General features: G+C 37.3%; 1 protein-coding gene across 1 annotated transcript in view; it reads right to left on the bottom strand.

Moving 5' to 3' along the window:
• The window catches only part of LOC107590425 (SRC kinase signaling inhibitor 1-like), a 124,087-nt gene that overhangs the window by 84,283 nt on the left and 25,139 nt on the right, over positions 1-14,665 (bottom strand). Inside the window, exon 2 of the mRNA XM_016279170.1 lies at positions 10,611-10,694. Within this exon, the coding sequence (XP_016134656.1) occupies positions 10,611-10,694 (84 nt within the window). The remainder of the gene's footprint in view (positions 1-10,610; positions 10,695-14,665) is intronic.

Genomic DNA, 14,665 nt, shown 5'->3' with positions numbered 1-14,665 from the left:
CCAAACCTTTGAGCGTTTTTGTATATATATATATATATATATATATATATATATATATACTGTATATATTTGTTTCTTTGTGGTACTGCTACTCTACTTTTTATTATTATTATTACTATAGAAGTTGTGTAAAAATTGACTAATCAGATTGGACTGATATTAAACTGATTTTTGCAGTATGCATCTGATTCTGGTTCGTGGATGTGTCGTCTGAGCTGCCCACTAACCCTAGCCCCTAAAATCTGTTTAATTTAACATAATGTACCACATTACTCTATACTAAATCACTTAGCTTCAGCAAATTTGAGAAACTTTGAAAAATTACATTAAAGACGTTATATGATGTTGCTAAAAAGAACATTTTCATTTCATTTCCACGAGAGCTCCGTGCTCCCCCAGCCTCCCCCTACCCTTCTCTATCATTAGCGGTTGCAATTACATCAGCAGGTTCGGCACATTCGCGATAGCGGTGCTTTCACTTTATGATATTAGTATTACAACTGTGAAATTACAAACAAAAAAATACACATTCTGAGACATGAACTGAAATGAATTGTGAATTTTATTAACATTAAATCGTCCTTCTCCCATTTTCACCTCAAAATTATAGGGAAGCTGTGCCTCCCCTGCCTCCCCGACTTACAACTGTTCTGGAACAGCGTTGTAAGTACTTAACCACTGATTTCTAGTTGTGCCCTCTTTTGGAAGGCCAAACAAAGTAGTTTCGCTTTCACAACGAAACACAGCATCACACACGGCGGCCTAGAGTGAACAGAGGCGGCGGGCTTGAGAACGGCGCGGCCGGCGGATTCGAAGAGGGAGGCAACCACATGTGACGACCCCGGGCTGGACTCCGCTTCGTCCATGGTGAAAGCCGATCTGGCGATCCACAGCACAAAGTTGTAATATTTCCTCAGCAACCAGCACGGATCAGCTCCAGGCATGACGAAGCAGATATCATCCTCTTTTGGAAGGCCAAACAAAGTAGTTTTGCTTTCACAACGAAACACAGCACCTTCACGACATGGCGGCGGCAACAACAATACTACAGCGAGAATAAAAGTTACGCCTTCTTTCTTTGCGTGAACATTTGGGCAGCGTTATGCAAATCTTCCCAGATGCTGACGTAGACATGTGGGGGCATTTTAGAACGAGCCGTTTTAGGTAGGTGTGGCTGACTCTTAACTTTTATAAAGAATATCTCTTTGGATTTGAGACTTTAGACTTTGCAACTTTACAGATCTTCTTTATGCACCAAGAGCTTGTAACACGCCAAAGAGAAAGGAAAAATTGAAATTGCATCATATGACCCCTTTAAATCCACACCTGATTAGCTCGTGACAATCCTTTTCAGCTTCCATTCATTCATACAAAACACAAAAGTCCCAGGGAAGAGAATTTAGGTGGAGGAACATTAGCTAAGCCTCCCTGTGCTCACTAATGCTCTCTGAAAGTCATGACCAGTCTGTTTCCTGCCACTGACTGCTGCATGTGACTCATTCCTCACAATCTGGATAGACCGCAGAGCACATGAGAGGAATATAACACCATTCAGATGAAAAAGTTAGATTAAACCACTTCAAATCATGGGATCCGACAGGGCCTCCAACAACGCTTGGTTATTTTTAATGCGTAATGAATGCATTTACAATATGCCGCAGAGGCTGTCAAGTAAATTGCCTACTTCACAACACCTGGCAAAATGAGAAAAGTTCACAGCACAGTTCAGAAAAACATGAGTTTACAGGGTGCATGAATTTTAAAGCTTACAGTGCATGACCCCTGGCTACATAATATAAATCTCATTGTAAACAGACCTACAGCAACCACTTTTACATATGCAAAGACTGCGGCTCTCTGAATGATCTAACTCAATATAAATAGTGGATTGCTTCATGGTTTCCCATGGTAGTTTGGCTCTGGCATTCTCTTCTGATGTGCTGCACTAATTGGCATGTGCTGTCAAAGGCCACAGAGCATAATATGAAAGAGAAAAGTGCCGGCATCAAAAGACATCAGCCGGAGCGCCTATAGTGAGAAACCTACTCCATCTCTCCTCACTGTCACATTCATTCCATCATTCTTCACTGCTGCACAGATTTAATTTCCTCTTGACTACTCATTCTTAAAATAAAGCACCTTATGCCGGGTTCACACTGCACGATTTTCAAAGTCATCGGATCGCTGTTCTTCTCAAACTGCACGACTGTCTGGGGTACCATCTAGTTGCTCTTGTGTGCACGCTACATGACGAATCGGTGACAGTCTGGTCTACAAACTACGTTTTACAAACAAACACGTCAGAATTGATACCAGAAATAACGTTAAGATCATGCGAGAGACAGGCGTTTGCGTGCAAGAATGAATTTATTCCTGTCAAAAAAGGTAGCCAGCAAAAAGCTTGCAATCCAATTTGTATGTATACTGATTTGCAGTGAAAAATAAAAACTAAACAAAGAAGAATATGAAGGAGAGAATGGTTGCTTGCTGATGTTCTGATGCAGGTCTATTATGACTCCTCCCACTGAACTTCCCCTTGCCCTGTTTCATGCTTTTTCATTGGCAGTAGATCGTCGCCGATGCCATTTCCAGTCAAAACACATTTCACACTGCAGGACTGTGAGTCGCAGAGAGGTCCAGATATGTAGCATGCCAAATACCTCACGCTTCTCTCAGATCACGTCTTTGATCATGCAATGTGAACCCGACATTAGATAAAAAAAATAACGATTTGTACTAAGATTAGGTTGAAGTTACTGTTTTATTATTACATATTTATTACAGTTTCTTCAAATTGGTTTCTGGGTTTTTTAGCACATACAAAGTGGGGAGACCGAAAATCTCAAAATATTTTTTTCTTTTAAAACCTGGTAAAAAAATTTAAAAATAAATTTAAAAAAAATTTAAATAAAAAGGAAGAGAAACAGTATGAATATGAAATATATATATATATATATATATATATATATATATATATATATATATATATATATATATATATATATATATATATATATATATATATATATATATATATATATATATATATATATATATATATGTATCCCACAATTACATTCATAATCTCTCACTACGAGACACTCGCTTTCATATTGCATCAAATACGGAAGCTGCACCACACACGCACAGGGAAGATGCCATAGAGCACAACATTTATCTCAGGTCTGCTAATGATGTGTGTAAACAATTAAGAAAAAGACAAAAGCTTTTCAATTCTTTGTCTCACAATCCAAACACAACACAATCTAATCTGCACAGCAGACAGAGGAAATAAAGCTGTGGTCTGCATTAAAGTTCCTTGGTTTAAAACAGTATTTCACATTCCAGCACAAACCAAGAAGTAAAACCTCCAGCCACTTCTCAAAGCACTTGGACCCGATCCAGAAACACCCTGGTCAAAACTTACTGCATGAAAGCATGGAGTCCGGTGAATAAAAGCCCTCCCCGTCCAGCCCAAACAGCAGGTAGTCTTCCTGCAGCATTACTATCAGCCCAAAAAGTGTAGGATGTGATGTGATGCTACAGCCCACTACTGTTCAAATACACATTTAATGCACCATCCCCCCCATGTGTGTGTGCATACATATGTGACCACATGTAGGAAATGCTATACATAATAGTACACACACACACACACACACACATACTTTAAGCACTTACATCTGTACTGTACAGCATTGCTATTCTGAACAGAAACATGCACCAGAGGGCACAGAAGCACTTAAGATAAAACCTCTTCATTTTTTTCTAGATGGGGAGGAAAGTATGATAATTGAAAAGAAATGAACAAAGTGATGCTAAATGCATCATATTTTAAATGTTGTATTTATATTTAAATCCAATAACTGTAAGAAGATACACATTTTAAGGACAGTACATGCTAAAAAAACCTTTGTATATCAACAAACCTGCAGTAAAAATGTGCTAAAGGTTGATCCTTGCTTTTAAATGACAGAATTAACCTCTTTTCAAACCCCAGAGACAATACTGAAAACACATCAACAAAAAACAGCAGCAAAAAGCCAGTAATCAGTCGCTCAGTAAACACATCTCAATCCTGCTCTTTTTTATCTTTTTTCTCTTCTCTTCCGCTCTCTGCCAAATTACCTCCTTTCTGCTGCCTCCAATTAAAGTGATTATGAGACTGTGGTGTGAAGCGTGTGTGTGTGCAGAGAAAAGAGGAATAACATGGTGATTATAGCTAATTGAAAGCGTGCATGTGGCTGCAGTCGTCGGTGTCTTGAAATGATGCATCGGAATTTGTCCATTTATCATTTCTGTGTGTTTATGTGCATGCATTAATGTACATGCGTAAACTTATATGGCAACATAATGACATTAGAAGCATATCCTTAATGTGATATGAATCTGAAGGAAACCACATTTTTATTGGAAAATAATGTTCGTAAGGACTTCATTTCATCCACTGGGACTTGATTAGATCGTGAAAACATTAAGCAGCCCATTAGGCTATGAAATTATTAGTTAGTATTTTTGTTCACCATTTCAGAGGCATAGAAATGTATTACATATATAGTAAGTTATAAATTATACAAAAAAGTTATACAGTTTTTACTTCACACTAACATGCACTAATGAACACCCTAGACATGTATTATGAAAGTAAACTGGGTAAATTTTTTCATTGTTTAAATTACAAGGATGTACTGATATTAAATTTCCAATAATAAAAAAGCCAATAATTAAAGTAAATAATCAATAAATGGCAGATACTAAAATTCTATATTATTTTGTCTAAACAAATTTAAAAAAACAATCTTTTAAATGTTACAAGTGAATTTAGCATTTAATTTATATTGTACAGTATGAAGTATGTTAGTATTTGCTAATACTAATTTTAACAGCGTTATTAAATTGTTATTTTTTTAGATTAACTTTATGTGAGTGTTAGATGATAGCAAAAATAATCTAAATGTAAAAATAGTGTAAATGAGAATGCACTATTAAATATATTTAAGTATCAATAATCTATTAAAAAAGCACTGTAATATTAGATTTATTGATATGGCACAGATATATTGTGCATCCCCAAACTAAAATGTATTCAGACACCTTATTCACTATAGTTTAGAAAATGGCAATAAAATATGACAAGAACTCAGAGTTAAACTGTGTCAGAACAAATTCATCTTGATAATGTCAGATAACGCTTAAGAAAAACATGGCCAGGTCAAAGTATCTGAATAATTTTTGGTCCCAAATTTTTATAAATTTTACTGGTAGTCCACTGTATGAAGACTTTTTGGGTATAATATGTCACAGTTTACTTTATTTTGCTATTCTCAACTATCCTGAACTATAGTGTCCTGCACCCACTAGTAAAAAATATAAAAAATTATATCTGGTGTCTGAATAATTTTTGGTTTGACTGTACCTTATATTTAAGCTAAAAATGCAAAGACAACTCACTAAAAAGCATTGACAAGTCAAGAAAACATTGCACTAAAACATTGTCATTATATTTGCACATCCATTTGGTGATGCTAGTGGCACAGAAAATTACACACCTTTAAACACTCTCATCAGCTTCACAGGTGTAAAACATGTAAAGCAATGATAACTTTACAAAACACATTCACAGCATAGAAATGGCAGGCCTTGTTCACTAGAGCACCGTGTACACTGAATATTGAGTTGATGAAGCATAGCTCACAGCCATGTAGAGAACAGCAGGATCTGTGGCTCAGGGCTCCATGTTGAAGAGTGGGCGGACATTGGCTGTCAATAGCCTTTATGCACACTGAACAAGAGATGGAAGGAATAATCCAGAGGGAGAGAGGAAAGAGAAATAGCAATATCACAGCAATTCACGTGTCAAACAGAGAGAAGCAGAAAGGAAAGAGGAGAGAAAGAGAGCTAAATCAATACTGTTTCATATGCAGTGCATGTAAAAGTCAGATCATGCAGGACAGGAGGGGTAGGATGAGTGGGGAGGAGAGGAAATTTCAGACACAAATAAGTACAGTGGTATTGGTGTCCTTGTTTGTTTCGAAGGAATTCATTCTCATTCTCCATATCAGTTACACATACACACACACACACACATACACACACTGGGCACTGTGAATACCACTGCCTTAATTAGATCTTGCATTATTCACAGAGCATTAAACCCCAACAGCATAATACAATTGTTTGGTATTACTACTGTGTTATTTTCAAAATTATGCAAGTGGTTACCAATGATTCTGAGCAAAGTTCTTTGACAGTGAAAATGGGCTGAATATTATTAAAAAGTTAGGTGTTTAAGTTTGAGCTTACTGCAATGATGTTAGGATAGCACTTAGGTAACATTTAGATTGCAGTGCATTGATGTTTAGGTTACCGCTCAAACAATGTTCAAGTTAAGAGCCATGACATTTACATTAGCATTCAGACTGTTTAGGTTCAGAGCAGTGCCGGTTACGTTAGCATTCAAATGACGTTTAGGTTTCATGCAGTGACATTTACATTAGCATTCAGAATGTGTTTAGGTTCAGTGCAGTGACGTTTATGTTAGCCTTCAGAATGTGTTTAGATTCAGTGCAGTGACGTTTACGTTAGCGTTCAGAATGTGTTTAGATTCAAGGCAGTGACGTTTACGTTAGCGTTCAGAATGTGTTTAGATTCAAGGCAGTGACGTTTACGTTAGCGTTCAGAATGTGTTTAGATTCAAGGCAGTGACGTTTACGTTAGCGTTCAGAATGTGTTTAGATTCAAGGCAGTGACGTTTACGTTAGCGTTCAGAATGTGTTTAGATTCAAGGCAGTGACGTTTACGTTAGCGTTCAGAATGTGTTTAGATTCAAGGCAGTGACGTTTACGTTAGCGTTCAGAATGTGTTTAGATTCAAGGCAGTGACGTTTACGTTAGCGTTCAGAATGTGTTTAGATTCAAGGCAGTGACGTTTACGTTAGCGTTCAGAATGTGTTTAGATTCAAGGCAGTGACGTTTACGTTAGCGTTCAGAATGTGTTTAGATTCAAGGCAGTGACGTTTACGTTAGCGTTCAGAATGTGTTTAGATTCAAGGCAGTGACGTTTACGTTAGCGTTCAGAATGTGTTTAGATTCAAGGCAGTGACGTTTACGTTAGCGTTCAGAATGTGTTTAGATTCAAGGCAGTGACGTTTACGTTAGCGTTCAGAATGTGTTTAGATTCAAGGCAGTGACGTTTACGTTAGCGTTCAGAATGTGTTTAGGTTCAGTGCAGTGACGTTTACGCTCAGAATGTGTTTAGGTTCAGTGCAGTGACGTTTACGTTAGCATTCAGAATGTGTTTAGGTTCAGTGCAGTGACCTTTACGTTAGCGTTCAGAATGTGTTTAGATTCAATGCAGTGACGTTTAAGTTAGCCTTCAGAATGTGTTTAGGTTCAGTGCAGTGACCTTTACATTAGCGTTCAGAATGTGTTTAGATTCAATGCATTGACGTTTAAGTTAGCATTCAGAATGCGTTTAGGTTCAGTGCAGTGACGTTTACGTTAGCTTTCAGAATGTGATTAGATTCAATGCAGTGACGTTTACGTTAGCGTTCAGAATGCGTTTAGGTTCAGCGCAGTGACATTTACGTTAGCGTTCAGAATGTGTTTAGGTTCAGTGCAGTGACCTTTACGTTAGCGTTCAGAATGTGTTTAGATTCAATGCAGTGACGTTTAAGTTAGCCTTCAGAATGCGTTTAGGTTCAGTGCAGTGACCTTTACATTAGCGTTCAGAATGTGTTTAGATTCAGTGCAGTGACGTTTACATTAGCGTTCAGAATGTATTTAGGTTCAGTGAAGTGGCTTTTATGTTAGTGTTCAGACGAAGTTTAGGTTTAGTACAGTAATGTTTACATCAGCACTAAGACTATGTTTAGGTTCAGTGCAGTGGCATTTAAATTAGCGTATAAAATGTGTTTAGGTTCTGTACAGTAATGGTTATGTTAATAGACTGTATTTTGGTTCAATGCAGGTCATGCAGGCATGAATTAATTAGGAGCTATTGTCATTATGGAGGGAACGTCGGTTTTTTGCTCAAACAATGTTTAGGTTAAGCACAGTGACATTTCATTGAGTGTTTATGCAGTGTTTAGGTGACTTATAAGTTGTTGTTATTCAGTGTTAGGTTGTGTAAAAAAGCATATGTTTATGTAAGGTGACTCCATTAAGCTAAAAGCTCTTAATCTTGAACTAAAAGTTCCTATATGCATGACCTTTGTTTCTTCTACCCTTCACTCTCATTGGTTCAGAAACCCTAAGCAACAGCGGACATGGATTTTCCTTTAGTTGCTTATACGTGGTTGTTGAAATCTGCTGAAATGACCGCAGATGGAATCTCATAATCTGTGCACTTGTGAGACCTTGATTCTCAGTGGACAAACACACACATACAGTACTCAATCTAATACACATTCTTTCACACTCTTTGGCATTTCATACCAACCGGAAAAATAGCCTGTTTAAATGAAACCCATAAAACACAGAAGCCCTCCCACGGGAAACACTCATGCCCTGCATAAATAATTCCAGACGTTCATGAATATTTGAAGATTCCATACCTATGACAGGTACAAAGAATGTTAGAGAAATGCAACTAAGTGCACAAGAGAGATCTACAGCCTGAGAGAGAGAGAGAGAGAGAGAGAGAGAGAGTGTGTGTGTGTGTGTGTGTGTGTGTGTGTGTGAGTGACAGAGAGAAAGATAGAGTGAAGGAAATGTTTTTGTCCTCTAAGAGGAACTCTGAGAGACAAGAGCTGTGAACAGTTATTGATAGTGTTTCAGGATGGCCACAAAAAAAAAAAAAGAGGAAGGGAACTCTTTGCAAAGTTCTAGTAAGTTCACTGAAACACACCCAGAGCATCTTGCCCAGGCAGATGCCAGCCAGTAGAAAAGACACCACTTTGATACCTGTCCAACTGTGATGTCATCACATCCAGTCCACACAGCAGGGGGCAACAGATGGTTTGTGTCATCTGCTATCTACCACGGGTGCTTTCTAAAACATCTTCCGCTTCGCAAAAGATGTGGTGATTGAAGATGAAAAGATGAACACATAAGAGCGGGAATAAAAGTGAAGGAGGTTTCTTTCAAATGTTTCCACGACAACGGCATCTGTGTGTGTGTGTGTGTGTGTGTGTGTGTGTTCTGGCATCAATCCGTGTTGCACTCCTTGTGATTTTGATCTTGATGAAGGTCAAACAACAGGCAGTTTAACTCACTCAAAGGCATGAAAGCAACTCATTCCCTTTCCATCATTTCACTCCTCATCAGGCTGCCAGCTTTTCCTTTTTTGTTTCCACCTTTCTTCATCCTCACATCACAAATCCATAGAGAGCATAAGCCATTTAACGGCACATTACCATAATGCATCGGACACTAAAGCCAAACATTAGCTCACTACCACTTGCTCCAAATTTACATGTAACATTAAGCCACTACAAATGTGCATCACATATTTTGTTTTCAGTCATTCACTGCACTGCACCCCTGCAGCTTTGCTTGTAAACAAAACCCTGGTATTCTTGTGACTGAGCTAAAAGAATTGGTAATTACAGACAACAAAATGACCCCACAAACAGTGTCTCAGACACACGCAATTCACTTAAATGACTGAGCAGACAGAGTGGGTGGCAGAGATGAAAAATTTTACATCTACACAGGAATATCTTTAGGATTTCAACAAGCTTTTTAAAAATATATAGTTAACACTTTGTTTTGATAGTCCACTTTAGACATTCTAGTAACTATAAGCTCATATTGTGTTAAAACAACCAAATTTCAGAAACTTGCCTGGCTCAAAATTTTGATTTTGTTAATACTTTTCTTAAGAAACACAAACATAAATAGTGAATAAAGCCAAAATATTAAATGTCATGAATGTATATTTACTAAGTAATCCACTATTTTATAGAGGGAGTCAGAATACAATTTTCAAAAAGTCAAATTAAAGGGGGTAAAAATGACTTTAGAATGATGGTGGCATCATTGTTATTTTTACACAGTGATTGGTAGGTCTATTAGTAAGATCTGTTGCATTATGGTGACATTTCAAAAATGTGGAAAAAGCACTTTTTAAACTAAATTTGCATGCCTTTAACTCAAGAATAAACATTTCTCAAAATCTAACTTTTTAGCCAGAAACCTCTGGTTGAGTTGACACGGAATGAGCCTATAACCCACTTTTCAACTACATGTCAACTAACAGTCATTAGAGTATTAGTAGACCGTTTGCTTAATATCTGCTAACACTTCATTTGGATGGTCCCCAACAGACATTCTACTGATTATACTATTATTAACTTTGCAAGTACGTCAACTTATTCAACTAACCCTAACCTAGCAGTCTACTAATAGTCTAATACGAGTTAGTTGACATGTAGTTGCTTTTAAATAATAAGTTATTTATAGTTAGTAGAATGTCTAAAGTGAACTATTAAAATCAAGCGTAACCAAAATATAACATATGAAAGTGCAATTCACTATATGTTGCATATTGTTGGGATAGAAAAGAGAAACACAATGATTTTCTCATGAAAGAAGGTTTGAGGATTGTTAGTGTGGTGTCATGAGTGCATCACCTCAGCCCTACCCATAACCCCCTCTGCCCCCACACACCTTCCACATCATCTCGGCCTGCTCTGTATTCTGGTCGCGCTGCCGTGTGCCCTCTCTCTCTATCTCTCTTTCCAGCAGTGATGGCTGAAGAACAGAGGGAGGGAGACAAGTGTCAGAGGGAGACCAGTCAATTACCATTTCAGTGCAAACACACACTTTCACGCTTTCAGAGTGACACAACAAACTCGTGCACACATACTGTACATATATATGACATTTTTGTGCCAGGAACACCAGAGGATCATTAACCTTGTGCTGAAGGCCACTATTTAAACATTTACAGATTAGATGCAGCTGTGTGAATGTGCGTTTGAGAAAGAGTCAAGCAAATCCATGAGTGTTTAAATATGCAGCTGGTACTGGATGTTTCCTTCCCTCTGTCACTCAATATTAAACATCATCCTGCAAGCACACAGACTACATGAGTAACTTTGCTCTCGTCCTCATCTCTATACTACAGTATGACCTCATACATGACAGACAACTTAATCTGTTGGCACTTTATGTCTCAGAGCTGATTTTTAATAAAACTAGCTTTTTCCCCCTTTTTGTTATATTAAGGTCACACAACTTTTTATTATGCATTGATTATTTCCTATTTTTATGTATATTATTGTTGTACTATCACAGAACCCGATTTTCAACCTTACAATATGAAAACCCATCATATAAATATTAAATAGTAACATTTTGAAACAATGATAATCTAAAGCAAAGTGCAATAAATGATTTCAGAAGCTTTTGTGTGACATTTGAGAAAAAGATTTATATAAACATTTACAAAAATGATCACAGTCCCTCTGTTATTATGGCATCATATTCACCACAATCAAACACAATCAAGCTGTAATTTTGCTTGTTTTCCAAATCATGCAAAAATATTTATATATATATATATATATATATATAATTTAAATATTATGTATTTTTATTATAAAATTGGCATTCATCATTTAGTCAATTAAAATATTTAAAATGTCATTTATATTACAGTCATTTCCACAACAGTATGCTGTTAAACACAACACTTACACCATTCAAAAGTTTGGGGTAAAGTCTCTTATTCTCACCCAGGCTGCATTTATTTAATCAGAAATACAGTAAATACAGAACTACTGTGAAATATTATTGCAATTTAAATATTGAAAATATATTATAAATAACTTACACAATATTTTAAAGTGTAATTTGTTTCTGTGTTTTTCAGCATCATTACTCCAGTGTTACATGATCTTCAGAAATCATTCTAATATGCTGACTTGCTGCTCAAGAAACATTTCTTATTATTATCAATGTTGAAAACAGTTGTGCTTTTTAATATGCTTGAGAAAACCATGCATTTTTTTCAGGAGTCTTGGATAAATATAAAGTTAAAAATACAACATTTACAGTGGGGAAAAAAGTATTTAGTCAGCCACCAATTGTGCAAGTTCTCCCACTTAAAAAGATGAGAGAGGCCTGTAATTTTCATCATAGGTATACCTCAACTATGAGAGACAAAATGAGAAAAAAAATCCAGAAAATCACATTGTAGGATTTTTAAATAATTTATTTGCAAATTATGGTGGAAAATAAGTATTTGGTCAATAACAAAATTTCATCTCAATACTTTGTTATATACCCTTTGTTGGCAATGACAGAGGTCAAACGTTTTCTGTAAGTCTTCACAAGGTTTTCACACACTGTTGCTGGTATTTTGGCCCATTCCTCCATGCAGATCTCCTCTAGAGCAGTAATGTTTTGGGGCTGTCGCTGGGCAACACGGATTTTCAACTCCCTCCAAAGATTTTCTATGGGGTTGAGATCTGGAGACTGGCTAGGCCACTCCAGGACCTTGAAATGCTTCTTACGAAGCCACTCCTTCGTTGCCCGGGCGGTGTGTTTGGGATCATTGTCATGCTGAAAGACCCAGCCACGTTTCATCTTCAATGCCCTTGCTGATGGAAGGAGGTTTTCACTCAAAATCTCACGATACATGGCCCCATTCATTCGTTCGTTTACACGGATCAGTCGTCCTGGTCCCTTTGCAGAAAAACAGCCCCAAAGCATGATATTTCCACCCCCATGCTTCACAGTAGGTATGGTGCTCTTTGGATGCAACTCAGCATTCTTTCTCCTCCAAACACGACAAGTTGAGTTTTTACCAAAAAGTTATATTTTGGTTTCATCTGACCATATGACATTCTCCCAATCCTCTTCTGGATCATCCAAATGCTCTCCAGCAAACTTCAGACGGGCCTGGACATGTACTGGCTTAAGCAGGGGGACACATCTGGCACTGCAGGATTTGAGTCCCTGGCAGCGCAGTGTGTTACTGATGGTAGCCTTTGTTACTTTGGTCCCAGCTCTCTGCAGGTCATTCACTAGGTCCCCCCGTGTGGTTCTGGGATTTTTGCTCACAGTTCTTGTGATCATTTTGACCCCACAGGGTGAGATCTTGCGTGGAGCCCCAGATCGAGGGAGATTATCAGTGATCTTGTATGTCTTCCATTTTCTAATAAGTGCTCCCACAGTTGATTTCTTCACACCAAGCTGCTAACCTATTGCAGATTCAGTCTTCCCAGCCTGGTGCAGGTCTACAATTTTGTTTCTGGTGTCCTTTGACAGCTCTTTGGTCTTGGCCATGGTGGAGTTTGGAGTGTGACTGTTTGAGGTTGTGGACAGATGTCTTTTATACTGATAACAAGTTCAAACAGATGCCATTAATACAGGTAACCAGTGGAGGACAGAGGAGCCTCTTAAAGAAGAAGTTACAGGTCTGTGAGAGCCAGAAATCTTGCTTGTTTGTAGGTGACCAAATACTTATTTTACAGAGGAATTTACCAATTAATTCTTTAAAAATCCTACAATGTGATTTTCTGGATTTTCTTTTCTCATTTTGTCTCTCATAGTTGAGGTATACCTATGATGAAAATACAGGCCTCTCTCATCTTTTTAAGTGGGAGAACTTGCACAATTGGTGGCTGAATAAATACTTTTTTGCCCCACTGTATAAAATAACATTTGCATATTCTTCGCTCTGTGTTGCACCTTGATTTTTCATAGCCATTTGAAATTAGAGGCAACCACTGCATTTTAATCATGTATTTTGTTTGTTTTATATTAGACCATATAATTTCAAAATCTGAAGCAAAAACAAAATAACCTGACTTTTGTTTTGCTTCATAAAACATCTGTATGACCAGGGGCGGACTTACCCATTAGGCAAAGGTAGGCGACAGCCTTGGGCCCCCAAAAGCCAAGGGCCCCCTAAAATGCTTTTCATATAGGATATGCGCATTAAGTGCTGACACGCGAACGGTTGCTGTTTACGGTGTTTGTTACGACAACCCTCCGAGACTCCGAGTTGAACGTGCTTTTTGTGTACCCTGCTTGAGGGAGATGAAAATATTATGCATCTGAAGCTGTAATTAAATACTGAGAAACGGTGTGTATTATAAGTTTATAATTGTTTTAAATGCCGCTTACTCATTTATGAGGACACAGTTACTTTTTTAGTTGATATAATGTGTGTAAATGTATAATTGCCTTTTCATTATTTTTTCTGTTTTATTTAAATTTGTAGTTAAAATAACTAAAAATAAATGTATTTTAAAGTTTAGAATTAGACAGCCTTTGCACACAGGCTTACGCTGGTAACTCATCAGTGGATTTTCCTCGTCAGTATAGGCTATATTTTGTTTTACACTTTTCTCATTCTATATTTCTGACATTCCAAAAGTGCCTCCTACTGGCAGAGAATGAATGTTCATTTTCAATAATCCAGTCTGTAGTTTTTGTTCAGATCAATGCGAAAATCCACCCACATAACCCTGTTTTAAATTAATATCATAATTTATACTTCTGGCTCACCCCTGGTTTAAATGCTCAATTGTGAGGTTTATTATTTTATAATTTTTGATTTTGTGAAAACCTGAATCTCAACTGTAAATCAGTTGCTATTTCGTGGTCTACAACATGAAAGAAAACCATTATAACATGTACATGAAAAATGTAGAAATATTGGACACAACTATGGGGCACCATTGTACAGCAGCAAGCATCACTACAAAAAA

Source organism: Sinocyclocheilus grahami, unplaced genomic scaffold, assembly GCF_001515645.1.
Source record: "Sinocyclocheilus grahami isolate Dianchi unplaced genomic scaffold, SAMN03320097.WGS_v1.1 scaffold127.1, whole genome shotgun sequence".
NCBI lineage: Eukaryota > Metazoa > Chordata > Actinopteri > Cypriniformes > Cyprinidae > Sinocyclocheilus > Sinocyclocheilus grahami.
Note: the sequence above shows the minus strand (reverse complement) of the source record. Positions and strands in the feature narration are given on the sequence as shown.